An 18,094-nucleotide genomic window follows, 5' to 3' on the forward strand; every position below is an offset into this window, starting at 1 on the left:
TTTGTGTGTGTGAGATCATTTTCATTCCACCTGTCATCTAACACTGGGGTTTGGATTACAGAACGGACATAAAAAAAAATCCCAACATCCTCATAAGCGCCAGAACGCTGTCAAATGTCAACAGCAGCCGAAGCAGCAGGAAGTTGCAGATCTGATAGACTTAAACCTGGACCTGGTGACTGAGGTAAGCTTATACGTACACACCAGGACGTCTTCCTCTGTTTTCCTGCGGGGAGCCGTAAAGGTTAGCTCTCAGCCCTCATTAGCTGCTTCGCTAGTCACTTCCTCAGATGAGCTTTTGTCGCCACGTCCTGATCGGTTCTGCACCTTTTGTTCTCCTTTGGTCTGAAGTGACCCCGACTGTAGACCACTGTCATTACTGAATAAAACATGCACCTTTTCCTGTTGCTATAGCAGCCAAGTTTGGCCAGGAGGACATTAGGATGCTGCGCCGCTGCACTCCCACGTTCACACCTGTGTGTTTTTGTCTAAAACTCAAAAATAGATGTAGCAGAGACGAAGCCCCCGTCCATTAGCTCCGCCGGGAGGTCTTTCAGCAGAGAAAATATCTCGCAGATAAAGTTCAAACTCGAGCAAAACATGGGATCACTTCTCTGGGAGTGAATTCAGTCAGCTATTTAAAAAGAAATGTTTGCAGAGAAAAGAATTAAATCAAAGAAATTATTTTCTATGATTCAGTTTCCTTAATTTTTTTTTTAAAAACAGATGACATTTTAAGAACTGGTTGCTAATCTTTCAACAACACAAAAAGTAAATCACAAGATCTTTAAGTGTTAAAAAAAACAAAAACAAAACCACAGGCATCCATCTAATTTGCATATCTAAAACAAATGTTTTCACAACTCTAATCATGCAGATGAGCATCCAGTTAAGAGACTTGCACGTCTTAATCAGTTGCTGCTGACAGACAGGTTACACAGCCCCAACAAGACAGCTGCCAGCGCCAACAATGAAAAGCATCCGAAGCCTCTTTCCAGAAGGTAAACCAACACGGGTTGTGACAAAAGACGCTGGTTGTTCCCCGTCTGCCGGGTTCAACAACCTGGAGCCAAAACAAATACATGGGGAAGGTTGTAAAACACACAGGTAGACAAAGGAAAGACTTCAAGACAATGCAGTCAAAAAAATCAAGTGGAGAAAATGAAGCAACTTTTAGCTTTCGTTTTAAATTAAAGTGTTGCTCTCTCTAAGTTTTGTTGCCTAAATGAATGGCAAACATGTCTCAGCATGCCATCAGAAATATGACTGCCTTTTAAATCATTTTTGCATTGATATCATGAATTAATTAACTTCAATCTCTTATTCCCAGAACTCATTTACAGTTAGTTAAGCCTGTTTTGGTAAAAGAGAACTTTGAAATTGGTTTCAGATTGAGTTTCTGCACAACCCTTTGTGGTCCATCATCAGTATTTCAAATAATACTGTATATTCACAACAGTAGTAAAAAGCTTTATTGGTCCTTGATGTTTGTGGGGTCTGCATCAGCCAGATCCTTGGTTGAATTAAGGATGCAGATTCAGATTGTTTAGCTATTAATGTCCTCACCAGTGTTAAAATGACTCATTTTAAGCCTTATTCACTCCGTAACAACATCTAGACTCAAGAGAGTTATTTTTATATTGCTTCAGATGGTGCATCCACTGATCACTAAAGACTGGCTATTTGAATTTATTACCGGCTTGTCATCTATGTAGTTTATTTGAGCTAAAAATCTCTCTGTGTTTTCCTGTGCATCACTAATTGTAATTCTTTTAAAAGCAAATAAAGAATTTCTTCATACTCCAAAATTTCCAAGAGAGCTGAAGCAGCTCTGAACAGGAAGTTTAAAAATGTCTCCCTGAGTTAAATGTGTTTTTTCATCCCCCGAACATTTCTCAAAAGCAGCTAATTTTAGCACTTAAGTGTAAAAATTAATCCAATTGGAACTTTGTCACTGCTTCTTGTCGCATCTGTATCTTAACTACTTAATCTCTGTACGAGAGCAGCTTCTGCTGCAATGAAATATACATACCACAGCCTCAGATCTTCTCCCAAGGCTTTGTGAAAGTAAACTCTTCATGACTCAACGTCGTGATCACAGATCCATTTTCTGATAGATGCACAAAAGAACTTTCCGGTCCGCATGACCCATGAGTGAACGGGGGGGAGGAGATATTCTAAGAACATTCATTATCTCTGCAAGAAATTACCCGCATCCATGATTTATGCAAATCTCTGACCATGTATTCAAGGCTTAAATTCTTTTTATCGACTAAAAATAGTTTCCTTCGGTTGCCACTGGCCAAAAGATATTAGTAATGCGCAACAAAAAAAAAGAAAAAGAAAAAAAAAGGAGAGTTATTAAAGAGAACCATGGGAAGGAAATGATACAGAACAAGTTCAGATCAAAAGGATCTGTAGTTATGCCCTCTGAGACACAACACACATCATCCTCCGCGAGAGGAAAACAATAACGACTTGGGCTCAGAAGAAGACTCCCGTACAGTAAAGATGTGAGGCGGTGTGTTCCTCAGCTAGCAGAGAGCGCTGCTATCAGAAGCACATGACAAGTGTAATAAGTCATGGTGGGTATTGTCATCCTGATCATTACATCTCATTCTCCCATCTCTGCTCACCTCTCTTGTTCCCCCCTCCTCGGTGTTGCTGCAGCGGCGTTCAGGTAGGTGGTGTTTTAGCCGCATGTAGCTGCTCCCGCATTGCATGCGACGTGCGATGCATGTTGCACCAGAATGCTAAACACTTCACAATTCGATTCCCAGACGAGCGTAGCAGCCATCGCTCCCTGACCGACTGTGTTTGTTCTCTTCTTTTTCCCTCCCCTTTCTTTCTCAGAACATCAGCCAGTTAGAGATTTTCGGAGACATGTCCACGCCACCTGACATAACCTCCCCGTCCGTGAGTAGCAGCCATGCTGACATAATGTGTTTTAATCAATCTGCATTTTTTATGATTATTTTTTTTGTTTGTTTTTTTTGCATTGTTGCTTGCTCACCTGACATCCGATTCCCACAGACCCCGGCGTCCCCCGCCAACACCCTCGACCCCTCGCAGGGCCTGCAGCCGCCCACGGAACTGTTCGCTCCCTTCAATCCTGCGTCCGTGCCCTCAGGTGAGACCTTGCTTATTCACCGTCGTCGCCGCCGCCGCTATAAGCACCGGGCAAACAAACGCATTGGGAGATAAGGAGAAGCTGTGAAGTCAGAGGCTTGGGATGCAGAGGACGGAGGGACGAGAGGGAGAAGGGAGGGGAGGTTCTGCTGGAATAAACAGAGAAGGAACAGAATTGAAATGCAGATGACTGGATACTGGAGGAAAGGTGGAGTCGGTTGTGTGCTGAATATGAAACGCTTTATTAGCTTGCCGCCTCGGATGCTTACTGCTGACTTACCTGAAGCTGAGGCGGCAGTGGCAGTCGAAGGAAAAGCAAAAGATGAGAAGACTGAAGTCCATTTCGGTCACTGTGGAACTACGAGCTCCGGCTTCTCGTATTGTGATTCGTGTAAGAATTGGGTAAGAAAACGAGCCAATGTTGCACACAACGCTATGAAGCACTGTCTTTAACACGCCGTCCTCACTGTGAAGCAGGGTAGTGACAGTATCATGCTGGGAGGACACTAAGCACGAGATAAATCTGAAGGAGAGACTGGGTCACTTTTTGTGTTAATATGGCCCAGTCAAAGTCCAGACCTGAATCCAACTGCGACTTGAAAACGCATGCACACAGATACTCTCCATCCGTTCTGATTGAGCAGAATGAGGAGAATAAAAGGTGAAATCTGCCAGTGTGTTGTTGTGCGAGCCTGGTAGAGAGTTAAAGCTTTAACTGCAGCGAATGGCGTTTCTAAAAAGACTCGATTCGTGGAGGTTGAATAAAAATGCGCTGCTATGTTTGGATTTGTGAAAGCAGGGTGTCCGCACATCCTTAAAAAGTCTTGTTGAATCGTTTATCTAATATTAAGGCCTTAAAATGTCTTAAATTTTGCCGTGGCAGGACTATTTAATCTTTAATATTCTATATAGTTTATTTTTCTTGCGGGACATTTCAGTTTGAGTCGCACAGACTTGAGGCGGTTGAGGCTGCCGCTAACCAGCTGCTAATAGAGTTGCTAGCTAGCTGTTTTTGCATCAGTCATGGGTAAGTGTAAATGTTTCACTATCTGGCTGGGTGACAGGCTGACTTCTATTGCTGATCCACATGACATTATGTGCATTTTGTGAAAAAATTTAACTTCTACAATATAAAATGTGAAAGTTTTCCTTTTTTGCATTCTTGTTTTAAATTTCATTCATTAAGGTGTTAATAATGTCCTAATAAGCCTTAAATTTGAGTTTCAGAAACAGGAACCCTGAAGAAAAAAAGAAAAAAAGAAATGAAAGCCATCCATAATTTTGCTTCCACTTCACAATTACTCTCCACTCTGTGTTATTTGTGCCCATTAGGCACAAATAACCAAAATAAAACACTTTTTATGTGAGGAAACAATGGAAAAGTGAAAGGGGTTACAAATTCTTTTGCAAGCCTTTTCACTTCCTACCTTTTCAGGATGTCTTCATTTGCTCCCCTCCTTGCCTTTGGTCGTCGCTCTGTGTGTCTGTGTCAGAGCGGCTGAGGGTAAATGTCAACCTCCTCTGCTGTAGTTAACTACCAGAGAGCAGAAGCTGTGAACTAGTGACTGTGTAATAAGAAGTACCTTTTGCTGATGAGTTTGAGTGATTTTAATGAGACTGCGTTGTGCTCTGCCTTTCCATAATGATCCTGCCTCATTCTGGAGGTAATTATCATAGTTCACCATGACCATTAAGCGGCTCCGCGTTAGCTGCAGGCAGAAGTAGGGCAGCGCTCTCTGGTGATGCATGTCTTATTATCTTTGTGGGTTTGTGCACAGAGGAGAAGCACCAAATGTGGGTTTTCTAATCTCTTAGCCTTTATGAAAAGAACGAGGAAAAATGGAACGGCTCTTTCTAATGTTGCCCGATGCGTGCTTCCAGGTTATGTGACGATGGGAGCAGTACCTCCTGGCCACTGGTCCCAGCAGGCGTTTGCTGCCCAGACGCCGCTAGCCTTCGGGGTCCAGTCCCCTCTGGGCCCCGTGGCCCAGGTGATACCGGGCGGACAGCCTCTGATCTGGGGCCAGGCCAACATCTTCCCCGCAACCCAGCAGCAATGGGCCGCCATGGCGGCTGGAGCCTTCTCCCCGACAGCCTACCTCCCGGCCCAACCCGTGGGCACTCTGCCCGCTGCGATGTTCCAGACGCTCGCCCCGGTCACCACCGTGACTCCGGCCAGCGAGAGCCAGACGGGCGCCGGGGCCAGCGCCTCCGCTCCGTCCCCGTCGGCTTCGTCGAGTCCGCAGCACGGAGAGGGGCCGAAGAAGATGGGCAAGGAGATGTTCAAGGTGGGGGAGCAGCGGCTTCAGTTCAGGGATCGAGTTGAGCCAAATGCAAATTTGAAGGTGTAATGGTTATACAGCGTATAGTTTTCATAATCATTTATTTAACATTTTTCTAAAAACTTTACAGGAATCCAAAATTACAAGCTGAACACTTGAAGTGCATCAAACAAAAGGATAAAAGGAAAAAAAAAACCTACTCAAATCACAGCAGTGGGCATCAAAAAACACAACAAACATAAAATGATGCATCGAAAGCTGTTCTGAAAAGATGTTTTGAGATCTGAACATATTTCATAACAGAAATAAGGTGCAAAATTATCTCAAATCCATGCACACACTTGCTCTAATACTGGATGAGCGTCCCAAGTTGGACTTCAGCCATGTTCTATTTTCACTTGTTCAGCTTTGACAGAGTGTGACGGGTTTGAGGTCCAGGCTGTTCAGATGCTTAATGCCAAGTTATGTTTTGTATTCTAAACCTGTTGAAACGTCTTATTTTCAATAATCTGACTCAAACTGCCATCAGATGAAAGCAAACTGGTCCTCCTAAAGGAGAAATAATTGTTGCACAAATTATTCAATCCTCAAATAGAAAGGTTATCAAATTAAAGCCCCAAAATGAGTTGAACGTTATGTCCGTGATGAGTTGTATTTGATCAGAAATGTATTTGGTTCGACTGTCTGCTTCTTCTCCACCCTGTTTGTTTGCTCTTCCTGTTTGTGTTGCGCTGCGTCACATCATTGGGTTTTAGTCGCATGCAAAACTGCAAACAGGAGTCAGAGCTCCTAGAGAGGCATGGAAACCGTTTTTAAGAATTTACCACATCTGGTTCTCCTTTTCTCCTCACTTCCTGTTTTTTTATATATATATGTATATATATATATATATATATTTTAATGGGTTTAAATACAAAGTGGAATGAAAAGTGGAAAATAATAGATTTTGACTTAACACATCATATCAACCAAAGTTCAAGCACATTCACCACCCAAAGTTTCTGATTGGCTTTAATAGAAGAGTCTTTGACCCGTGCTGAACCCAACCTAGTCTGTAGACTCAAGTCACACATAATCCACTATTAACTGTATTAAAGCTGCAATTAGCTGAGCTACATCTGAACAGTGTGTTCATTATATAAAAAAGAGAAACTTTTAAAGTTACTCTAATGTTCGCTGCAGCTCTGACCAGACGTCACCTGTGCTCTCAGGATTTCCAGCTGGCGAAGCCTCCAGCCATGCCGTCCAAGAAGGGCGAACAGCCCAGTCTAGCGGGAACCTCAGAGGCGTTCAGCTCTTACTTCAGCCGCGTGGGCACCGCCCAGGACACGGACGACTGCGACGACTTCGACATTTCCCAAATGAACCTGACGCCGGTCACTTCCACGACGCCGTCCACCAACTCCCGTGAGCGCCCTGCTGCCGCCGCCTCCGCCGCCGCTACCGACCTTCCAGCACCTCATGCTGGAAGGTCACCACGGGAAAAAAAAAACACACAAAAAAAAAAGTCTGTTCTCCTCTGCAGCTCCTACGCCGGCCCCCAGGAAGAGCTCCCCGTCCAAGTCCTCGGCCTCTCACGTCAGCGACCCGCCCACGGACGCCACAGACCCGCCCACGGACGACTCGTTCGGCGAAGCGGAGGGCAGCCCCAGTCGCAGCGGGGAGGAGGACGCTGTAAGTGTGTGTATGCCTTTAAGATGTCCCTCGTGATGCCTCTGTAGCCTACACGGTGCGTTAATGTGCGCTGATAAATAGCCTTTGCTGCAGTGTTGGCGGGCCAGGTAATCACTCTGGCTGATTAGCGGCCGATGTTGCCAGTGTCGCTTGACGAACGCGCATTCGTGCCGGCGCGCGTAAAAATGCACATCAGACGTGGTTTACTGCATGAATAGCAGCAGGCGGGAATGCGGCAGTGTGTGTGTGCATGGTCAACACAGTGTTAAATTAGCTGGTGGAATTGTCAGAGACATCATTAAGCTGTTATTAATGTCAGCCAGGTAGCGTCCATACATCACCTCTTCTAAACAGACAGGTTCATCTCTGCTGGGACGGCTGGAGGAGGCAGAGTGTCCCGCTTCCTCTTCCTGGGGCAATTAATAGTTGTTGGGGTTTTTTCACCGTAACCGACAGTAAGAAGTGGGGGAAAAGCTAAAGAAGAAGAAGAGAAGTAGAATGTCTGACCTTCTAAGAAATAACGCTTTACTCTTCGATTTTTCTTCTCTTTTCTATTTCTTTCATGCTTTGCATCTTTTCTCCCTCTCTCTTTCCTGCTCTCCACTCCCCCGGCGTGAAACATTACTTTTATGCCTCCAGTCCAGCTATTATTGGAAAAAAAAAAAAGAGGACTTTCACGCTGTTGAAAATGTCAGTAGGCCTAAATAACACACATGTGCCTTTTCACAACCCCGGTCCCTTTAAAAAAAAAAAAAAAAGGGAAGGGGGAGGAAAAAAATTGCAGAACTGGTGGCAGCACAGAGTGAGTGCAGTGAAAAGGTTACGGAGGGAGAGAAGAGGACAGGCAGGATGGCGTGAACGCAGAGAAACGGCGTCCTGCTCTCTGCGGGGGGAGAGGTGTAAAAAGCAGAAGTGTTTCAGCGCCGGATCGATGGAGCTAACTCCACGGAGGCTTTTATAATTGACCACTGTAAACGAGTGTGTGCGCGAGTGTTGTGTTTATGCGCGCTTGAAATGATGTTTCTGAGAAAAAGGACAAACTGGATGGCTTTTTTTTCTCCCTCTCCTTCAGATTGCTAAAACCTTTATCTTTGCTGTCTGCTCTGTTCTTAGTCTTTACCAATCCTTCACTCTCAGATTTATTCTTCTCGATCTGCTCTTTCCTTCTCTCTCGTTTTTTTCTCCCCCTCTGTCAATTTCACCTCCTTTTCCCTCCTTCCTGCCCCTTCCTCTCGTCTTTAGGCGTGTGGTTCTGGGTCACCCTGCCCCAGTGAGACAGCAGAGCCCAGCCCAGAACAGGCCAGTCCAGAGGCTGGGAGCTAGATGGCAGCAGGGCAGGGTAGGTATGACTCCCCCCTCTTCAGCCTTCGCTTTCACTCCTCCCTCCTTTATTTCTCTGCATGTATCTGTTCTTCTTTTTGCCTGTCATCTTTTTACTCCTGTGTTGTATTTCTTGGTGTTTTTGTTTTTGTTTACCTCAGTTGTTGTGTGATTGTTCTTTTTATGACGCATCCTAGTTCACTGTGGGTTTTTCTGTTTGCAGTGTCTTTCATACCCATTGAACTATTTTACATGTTGGGACAGCTGCAAACTATAATTGTTTTTTTTCTTTTCTTTTCTTTATAACCAACATAGAGTAGAGGATGATTCTGAAGGAAAAGGATGCAAAGACTTTTTTTTATCTGCATTTGTGTTCATTTCCTTTACTCCAATAAAGTCCAGCTCACTCACATATTCTTTCACAGAGGTTTTCTAAAATATTTCAAAGTAATATAAGTCTGGAAAGCTGGAATATCAAGAGACAATCCTAATGGACATGCTACTGACTGACGCTTGCAAAGCAGCCAATCCAGGAGAAGCATTTGTTTTCCTTGGTGCCGATTGGCTGTTCCCCCAAAGGTGGAGATAAGGGGGGACTGTGGATGTCAATTTTTGTTTTTGCAACATTAAAAATAGCAATGAAGCAGCCCATGACCTGTGGTCCCAAAACCAGTTTGCTAATCTCAAATTAGCAGTCTTATGGTACTTGTCTGTTTTATAAAAAAAATTCTGCAGAGGAAGAAATTATCAGAGCTCCTGGACAGTGGAAACTATTCTCACTTATTTATAGGAATTACAGCAAATATTTTAAAATTGAACACATCACACGGACGAGTCACTTTCTGTAGACTTTTTAACGTGACAGAAATTAGCCTGGTCATCTGTGGAACCAAAGACAGTGACAATCTGCAGCGCCACCATTTGGCTGGAGGGTAAAATGCCGCAGAAACACAAAATCGTAACAAGTGTTTTTGTTTAGCACATATCTTAGCACATTTGAACTAACTTACAAGTAGCTATTCTGCAAGATATAGGAGCTTGTTTCCAGTCAGTAATTCCTTAATATTTATTTTAAAAAGTGCTGGTTACTTATAAGATATTTATCCCATGTTGTTATCAGTAAAATAATCGGCCAGTGGAACTAGTACTTTTTTAAAGGAATAATTTGCTTAAATTAAGCTTGAACATTTTGCTGAAAACTAAGCTAGTTACTTTTTTCAAGTGTACTAAAGATATTTGCACTAACAACTAGACCAACATCTTACTATAAAACTTGGTAAGATTTTGTGGCTTTGCAGTGAATCGCTGAGCTTTGTTACCACAACAAAACAGCATTATATCCAATACTACATGTGGTAGTACAACAAGATGATTTCCACTGTGAATACTAATGAATATTAAAGTATATTTGGTGGTTGAACTTTTTACAAAAGGCATTTTTAGAAGAAGTCTCAAATATTCGCAAATTGTAGCTATTCACAGCATCTGTGGTCCCTGCACCAGTCGGTGTAAATGGTTATCGCTTTCATTCTGCGACAAAATGTTGTTTTAATTTGTGTTGCGTCTGTTGCAAAAATTACATTGCACTGGTTGTACTGAGATCAAATGTGGTGAAGTTCGAGGTTAATGGAGGCTCTGTAAGACCAGAGTTACTCCATATGTGACATTTGATGCAAACTGTAAAGACCTTTTGTGCGTCGACGCTTTCGCCGTTGTGCTCTTACTGTGTCCTGCATTCACACCCAGATCCGTAAATAGCGCACATCTCCGTGGGACAGTCAGCGTGACAGCTAATCAGAAACTGTGCACTTGGATGAGCATCTCATCTGCTGGGATTTCAGCACAATATGTTAATCTTGGATTCTTTGCTCAGTGAAACCGTGATCCATGCTGACATGCTATGAATTATATATGTAATCTAACAGGTCATACGCTCGCCGCCGCTAAAAGTGACGAAACTCGTATAGACAAGCTAAAATAATCCTCCATCGGCTGGAAATTTCAGCCAGGAACATGTGGAGGTGCAGTAGGCTTATTTAATAAGTCACAGAGAGAGAGAGACCCATACACACTCCAAAGAGGAGAGCCATTTTGATCCCCTGCCTCCCCGCCCGGCGTCCTCACCCACACGGTTCTCAACAGCGGCTCCTTAATGATAGCTGCTGGCACTCACACTGGGAAAAAAAATCGAATGGTTTTGTTTTCATCAGCTAATACTTGGGTGCCAAGATTAATGACTAGCCCCATATAATTGGCATTAATTAAAGCAGAAGAAGCCCTGAAGTGCCTTCTGATTCCAGAAGAGGAGGTGGAGGAGGTGGAGGGCTGGCTGAGCAGCAAGTCTCCCCCTTCCCTTTTCGTTTTCTTTTTTTTTTCTTTTGGACCCTGGTTCTGCAGGGCAGCAGGTGGATGTGGGGTCCCGAGTGTTGAATCTGGCTGAAATTGGAAGCCTCCTCCTTCTGCGGGAGGCGGACCGTGTCTGGTCCAGCGCCGCCACCGCTCCCATCTGGTGTTTACTTGCTCCATCACATCGACTTCAGACATCTTCCCAAACACACACCTGTCCGATGGGCTCGGCCCGCTCCCCGGACGAACACACCTGTGATCGATGCTTTCACCACCTGCGCTCGAATCGGAGCCAAAAGCCGAGCCCCTCCAAGGCTGGTGGGAGCGTTAAGTGTTTTTTTATATTTTTTCTTTCTCTCGGGTCATCTCACCATGTCCGGCGTACGCTCTCTGGTGTCTACTGTGAAATGACCAGTTTCCACAGTTCGCTGATGAAATCTCTCGCACACACACACACACACACACACACACACACACACACACACACACACACACACAAAGGTAGATCAAACCCTTCGGCCTCCAGGTTGGGCCACATCAGCACATCACTCATATCTCCACCGAGCCTCCATCATCCCTCCCTCCATCCCCGCTCTGTCTTGGCCCGGGATGAAGTGGCCTCGCCTGGCAGCGCCGGGCAGACACGAGGCGACGCTGCAGGGGCGGTGTGGCGGTGCTGCGTTGGCTGGTGGTGAAGTGTGTACTTGCTGTCACTGCTCGTCTCAGCCCCTCTGTCACTTCTCTCAGGGCTGCAGGCAGCTACTTTCTGCTGACCGCTTGGCCTTGGCCACTGCCACATTTACAGCCCACAGCTGAGGTTGATGGCCCAGCCTCAGACCCAGCTGCTGTGAGAGAGTCATGAGACGGTTTTGTTGGACTTTCTTAGTTTTCTTAACTTCCATTCTCATACTTTTGATGTGCAATTTTCTATTATCAACCTGCAATCATATGCGATCCCTTTAAAGTCCAGATCTAAGTCCAGTTGAGAATCTGTGGCACATTAAAACACAGAGGAAGGTGGTTCTAGAAAAGCATCGGGTCTGCAATCTGAGGCTCTGGACCAGCAAGTGGCCCTTTGGACCTTACGCAATGGCTCTTCATAACTTTGGCTAAGAATGACAGAGAACCAACTCGTGTTTTCAATTATAGATGTGCGGGTTTAAACAGTGTTTTTCATAGAATTATTGCCTTGCATATTCACAGAATGACACTAAAAGTGCCAGTCTTCCTGGTCATTTGGTTGAAAGGATTTTTCTTTAATAAGCATAATCTTTCCATAAACATCAAGAAGCATAGAAAACGTGTCAAACTTGGGGTCTGCTGGCCACATCCGGTCCACCATGGCCATTTCTGTGGCCCTCTGGGCCTCAGAGGACCAAAGAAATCTAACTTGGTGGTTTAAAAATAAAAAATTTTCTGCAGTACGTGTGTATTAAAAATGATGTATTTCACGGCAGGGTTTTTTTCATCAAAAGATCAACTAACTTTTGTGGCTCTAAAAGTGCACCGAGAGCAAATACGGCTACTTGGAAGGTAAAGGTTGCACCACCCTGGGGTTATGGAGGGTTGAACATAAGTATCCCAATTTGTATCAGTTCCTTCTACCTCACAGTTTGTTTTGAGAGTTTTATCTGAAATAATACATTAATATGTTGAGTTTCTAACATGACCAAGCAGGAAATAGTAGCTACCATTCAGTATGAGCAGCTACTGCCTCCTCAGAGGTTTGACTCCAACCTCTAAATCCTCTGCTTCTCTTTGAGAGGGAGAGCTTCGATATAGTAGGCCGGCTCCAGATCAAGCTGCCAGTATGGCGGACTAAATTATGACGAACTGAATTATGTGTGCGGTAATAACCGCCCAGTTGTGAGCGGCGTGCAGCGGGGCTCGGTGCTCCGGCTGCGGGGTCTTCCAACCTGCCCAGTCGGAGGGAAACTCAGACGTGACGACTCGTAGCCGGTCCTTCAAAGTCTCCGGTTTATACGTCTGATTCTTGCTGGTCCTGCAGGTGAGCCCGAGGTGGGAGCGAACACACATGTCAGCGCACGGCGACACACAGAAACAATAACGAAGGTTATATTTAAAAAAAATAATAAAAGTGGGCGAAGGAAGAACTGACTGAAGTCTGGGCTTTAGGGCAGTGCGCTACTGACACCTGGTGACGGAGTCAGGTACGACCGCCGCAGCTCTGGGTTGCACCTGTCACGGCTTATGGGTTTATGATGTTTGCGGCTGTGCAAAGAAAAACGCGTCTGACTTTCTGTTTTCTCCCTATCTCATCAGCAGAAGGGGAAGGACCCTCTCTACGCCCAGATCAACAAGGGGAAGAAATAAAGAGATACCCAGGAAGACAGACCTGACCAGCACTGAGTGAACAGGAGGAGAACCCTTTACCTCTGAGTGTGCGTGCGTGTGTGTTTGCGGGTGCGTGCATGTCTGGCACATCCCTGCCTGGCCAAGCCCTTCATCTTCTTTTCCTGCTAACAACCTCCCAGGAGGTGCTTCAACACTCCCACACGCCTCCTCCTCCCCCTCCTCTCTGCAGTCGTTCCTCCTCCTCAGAGGAGCGAGCCCTCTCAGTCATTCTCCACAGGCAGGAGGGACATCCATCACCCAGACAGGTCCAGCTCTCCCTCCGCCACGCTGTCTTCTCCGCTCCTCTCTCCTCTCCCCTTTGGCGACTCACACCCAGCCTTACGGACATGAGCCACTCCTCTCCCTCCTTTCTTTCCCTCCCTCCGTCACTTTCACACCCTTTCCTCTGCCTATCACATCTGACCAGAGACTCTGCTGCCTGGAAGAGACTGAGTCGAGCAGTGCCTCCCTGTTTGTGACACGCACACACACACATACGCACACACACACACACACTTTGCACTCGTCGTGTGTAACGGACAGAACCTGCATCCGTCTAGCGAGGCGATCCCTCAGGGAGGTGCCCAGACTCTTAGGGATGGCCCGTTACCGGGGAGGGGGATCACTGCTTCTGATTGGTTGGTTGATTGATTTTTGGGTATTTTCTGCCCCTTGCTTGTGAGTGTCTGCTGGATCACTATGCAGAATCAGACTCTCTGGGAGCTACTCACACACCAACTCCACGCATCCTTTGCACACAGCAGTGAGCCTACATGCAAAGACACACACGCACACACACACAGAGCCATGCCACACCTTGTGTAACATGCGTACACGCAGTAATTTGCCAAACGTCTCTGCGGCGCACAGCCAGACTGGCGAACCGGACCGCTGGTGGAGGAATGGACCCCGGGAGGGAAGAGCTGCGAGTTGAAACAGATTCTGTGATTGAACTCTTCATTCTCTATAGCTTTTTGTACAATAATGATTTAAAAAAAAGGAAAAAAGAGAGATCAACCTGGGAAAATTGAATTTTTATTTTATAAAGTCAATCAAGCCGCTGGAGTCAGCTCTACCGGGTAATATAGAATCAACATGGCTTTAAGGCATCTGAGCGTTGATTTGCCAAAACTCATTTTTGTAAATAACAAGAACGACGACCATTCTGTCCGCTGGACGTCTGTGCCATAAAATGGGAAGGCTTCGGTTATGCAAAACTCTTGATGTTAATCCAAGCAATACCAACACACAGTGCCTTGCAGAGGTATTCATACACCTGACTTTTGTTTTTTTCCTTTTGAACATTTTGTCTCCTTACAACTGCAAACTTTATCGTATTTTGTTGCGATTCTATGAGACAGACCAACACGAAGTCATGCATATTTGTGAAGTAGACGGAAAAGATGACAATATTTTTAAGTTTTGCCACCAATTTAAATCTGAAAGGTTGTGCGTTTGTGTCTTATCTCCCATCTACTGGGTCCCCCCAGTATAAAATCTGACGCTACCAGTTGCTTTCACTCACTCAAATGAAAACAAATTCATATAAAAGGTGGTTTCTACTGAATATGCACACAGCTCTCACTCTCATAACCCAAATTAAGAGCGTTTGCCTTCAGAAGACACCTGATTAGGGAATAGAGTCCTGGCAGAGGAGGTGCCACAAAGTACTTGGTCCCCTTTACTCGTTTGCCTAAATAAAATCCAGTCCATTGAATTGAAACTATTTGTGTTCAGCTCCCAATGCTGTTCAACCAGTTTCCTTTCGATGTCGCCTAATTAGTAAAATGGTTCAGCATTGTTATTCCATGCTGAGCTGATTAGGTTTTTAACAGTGAGCACAAAAGCTGAAAACCACATTTACCTTTCCTTCCACATTCATGCATTATTCCGTGTTGACGTATCTCAAAATATCTCCCCTCCCCACCGACTCCCCTCTCTCCTGATAGATTTTGAGGTTTGAGGTTGCAATGTGACAAAATGTCAAAACATCCTGTGTTGTGAATATTTTTGCAAAGCACTGCATGTTTTTTTTTTTTTGTTGTTTTTTTTCTTTCTCTCCCAGTTTGCTTTGTTTTGTTTCCAGCTTCAGCTCCGCGCTGCGTCGTGTTTTTTTTTTTGTTTTGTTTTGTTTTTTGTTTTTTGTGCAGCTTTTTAAATGAGAGTCACTCAGTGATTTCCAGCGTCACCACTTCGCTTTGTCTTCTGAGGTCCGATCACTGCAGATTACGTTTATGTCCAAAGCATATTAGCTTCTACAGTTTGTGTTTGCGCCCAACACCCCCACCCCCGCAGATTCCCCCCAGCGTGGCACAGCCCTGCGCTTTTTCAACCACAAAACATTCATTATTGTGTTGCAGGCAGCACCGACTGACTGCAGCCATGTCTGCGGGCCTCCATCATCCATTGCCCCCTTTTGGTCAGGTGCCAAATTCCCACTGTATCGCCCCGCTTCCCCTCTCCCTCGCTACAGCTTCGTTAACTGTGATGCCAATATATCCCTGTTTTATGGCCAGTGTCCCCACGCCACTCGAAAGCTCTTTTGGACTTGGGATAACAAACTAGACAAACTCTGACACTACTAGAAGGTGAGGAAAGAAGCTGATTAAAAACAAAGGGAACCGTTGCTGTTTGAGTACATAACATTTCTAGACCTATTTTAACTTTACCTCAGCTAACACTTTCTTAATGTAAATTGAAGCATTATTTTTATCTTTATTGAATATAACATTCTACAGTGGGTTTTTAGATGATTTTTTTTTTCTTTTTTCTTTTTTTTTTTTGGGTTCTATCTTGATTTACGTATTCCACCATGTATTATTACCTGTTACAAATAAACACTCCCCAAATGATTCATATGTCTTTTTATTGCCTCTGACTTTTGGTGTGTTTGAGTAAAGAGAGAGTGAGTCTAATGGGGTGTAGCTGCCAGGGGTGACCCCCCCTTACCCCTTCCCAGCGTGTCTTTAGTTACTATTAAGCGAGTGCCGCAGCATTCATGTTGTAATTTAACACTGTTTTAATAACCTGTCACAATCTGCTGCACAGGCAACCCCTGATCCAAGCTGTCACCAGTTTTATTACCATCCAAGTACAAAGCAAGGACCTGAGCAAACTTCCCCTTTCCTTCTGGCTTAGGATGCGTTGCAGACTTGCATGCTGATTTATTTATTTATTTATTTTTTATTTTTTCAGGCTGGTTCAGTTCACTCCTACAACTTGACAAAGAACAGATCTAGGTGTTGACCCTGCCCAGGACTTTGATTTTCTTTACTCTCAGCCAGTCCTAGGATGCTTTTTTTTATTATTATGTTGTAGGGCCTCTTTTAAAAAAAAAAAAAAAAAAAAAAAAAAAGATTGTTTGACATTTTCCTAAAAACTCACACATGGTAGATTTCATGATGGTTAGCTGGTTCAGGAAAGCATTCCCAAACTTCCACCTTCATGCTTCCCACTTGGTGTGAGGTCATTTTCTTGGAATGTTGTTTTTGTTTTTTTTGCCAAGCATGTCCATCTGTTCTTCTGTCCAAACATTTCCGTTTTTAAACTCAGCACTCCAAAGAACATTGTTCCAGAAATCCTGGTCTTGGTCTACGCTCTGCGTCAAATGTAACTCTCTAAATTTTTCTTAGAGAACATAGGTTTGGTGCTTTTACCAAACCTATGTTTAACTTTTACCTCCCGTAAAAGTTAAATTACAGCATGCACTGCTGCAGATGACGCGGCAACATTTTGGATTTTGTAGAGACTTCTTTAAAACGTCTTGGACAGCCAGACTTCGGTAGATTCTCTTTCGTCTCTCTTCAACCTCCAGCCTTTCCATGGTGTTCATCCTCACTTCAAAAGTCAGGAGCAAACCGAACTAAATGTCACAGATTTAAACGGCGTGAATCTCCTCCAGAGGACAAGTGTCATGTAAGGTGATATTAAATTTGGGGTTACTCCTAATTTGCTCAGCAGAAAATAACATTTTATTACATTTTGTAGAAAATTAATAACTTGACATTTGTAGGATTTGACATTAAATATGTACATGTCCAAAACATACAAGCTTGGGTGTCTCAAGTTTCAGAATCCTATTAAAATACCAACCCTTGGTGAGGTGCCATGAACGCGTCGGCAAGATGGTTTGTTACTGACATCATAGTAGCTTTTGCACGCCCTTTTCCATTTCCTGTTGCGGTTTATAGTAATAGTATCACTTCACTACCATTGTGGCACTTGGTTGCCCAGGTGGTTTCAGATTAGCCAAGCCCTTTTTGTTTCAACACAATCACCCAGTTTTGTGATGAACGGGTAATCAAGTTGTTGTTAAGGAGGAGATTTATTTAATTTGTCAGTTAATGTAAATCCAGAAATGGCATGATGCAGCATGTTTCTTCAAGGAGTGCTGGCAGCAGTAACATTTGGGAAATATCCAAGCAAAAAACAGGAAATCAGGTGGATTCAGCAGGAGCAGGTGACGTAGATTTAAACATTTCAGATATCGGACAAGTGGATCTCTTAGCTGAATGAACAGAACTGGACTTCAGTGGTTTCAGGGTAGGAGGCCTCAGATGCTCCCTGGCAGCTGTCACTTTCAGCTCTGTTTGGCAAAATGTCTCCATAGCTTTCAAAGCTGGCTAACACAGACGTATCTGTGGCAGGTGGTGTATTTACTTATGCATATTAGAAATACCTCCTTAAGTTCTTCTGCATTCAGAGCTGGAATGTTGCCTGACCTCTTATTGCCTCATTTCCCCCCACCCCCAACCCTCCTGTAATCTGGAAGATTCACACTTTGTGCACAGATTTGATTTAGACAAAAAAATAAATAAATAAAGATTTTAAAACTGTTAGCTTTTTTTTTTTTAGTTGTCTAAATGTCAGCGACAGACGAGGTGACGGTTATAAGGGAAACTAGTCCATAACGAAGCCTCATGTTGGTGAGTCACTGCGGGGCATGCAGCTCCAGCCTGGTGGCATTCCACCTGTTCAGTGTTACACAA

General features: G+C 44.4%; 1 protein-coding gene across 6 annotated transcripts in view; it reads left to right on the forward strand.

Moving 5' to 3' along the window:
* Positions 1 to 14,114, forward strand: part of dab1a (DAB adaptor protein 1a) — a 37,213-nt gene extending 23,099 nt beyond the window's left edge. For 3 of the 6 annotated variants that reach the window (XM_016670718.1, XM_016670723.1, XM_016670724.1), the window contains 7 exons: positions 2,854 to 2,916; positions 3,034 to 3,130; positions 5,011 to 5,417; positions 6,623 to 6,818; positions 6,937 to 7,085; positions 8,328 to 8,424; positions 13,038 to 14,114. In XM_016670718.1, the coding sequence (XP_016526204.1) occupies positions 2,854 to 2,916; positions 3,034 to 3,130; positions 5,011 to 5,417; positions 6,623 to 6,818; positions 6,937 to 7,085; positions 8,328 to 8,408 (993 nt within the window). In that variant the 3' untranslated portion in view covers positions 8,409 to 8,424; positions 13,038 to 14,114. Of the gene's footprint in view, positions 1 to 61; positions 185 to 2,853; positions 2,917 to 3,033; positions 3,131 to 5,010; positions 5,418 to 6,622; positions 6,819 to 6,936; positions 7,086 to 8,327; positions 8,425 to 13,034 lie in introns of all 6 variants that reach the window. The other 3 variants (XM_016670721.1, XM_016670719.1, XM_016670720.1) reach the window with 3 other exon arrangements.
* The last annotated feature ends 3,980 nt before the right edge of the window (positions 14,115 to 18,094 follow it).

Source organism: Poecilia formosa, unplaced genomic scaffold (assembly GCF_000485575.1).
Source record: "Poecilia formosa unplaced genomic scaffold, Poecilia_formosa-5.1.2 Scaffold37, whole genome shotgun sequence".
Taxonomy (NCBI): Eukaryota; Metazoa; Chordata; class Actinopteri; order Cyprinodontiformes; family Poeciliidae; genus Poecilia; species Poecilia formosa.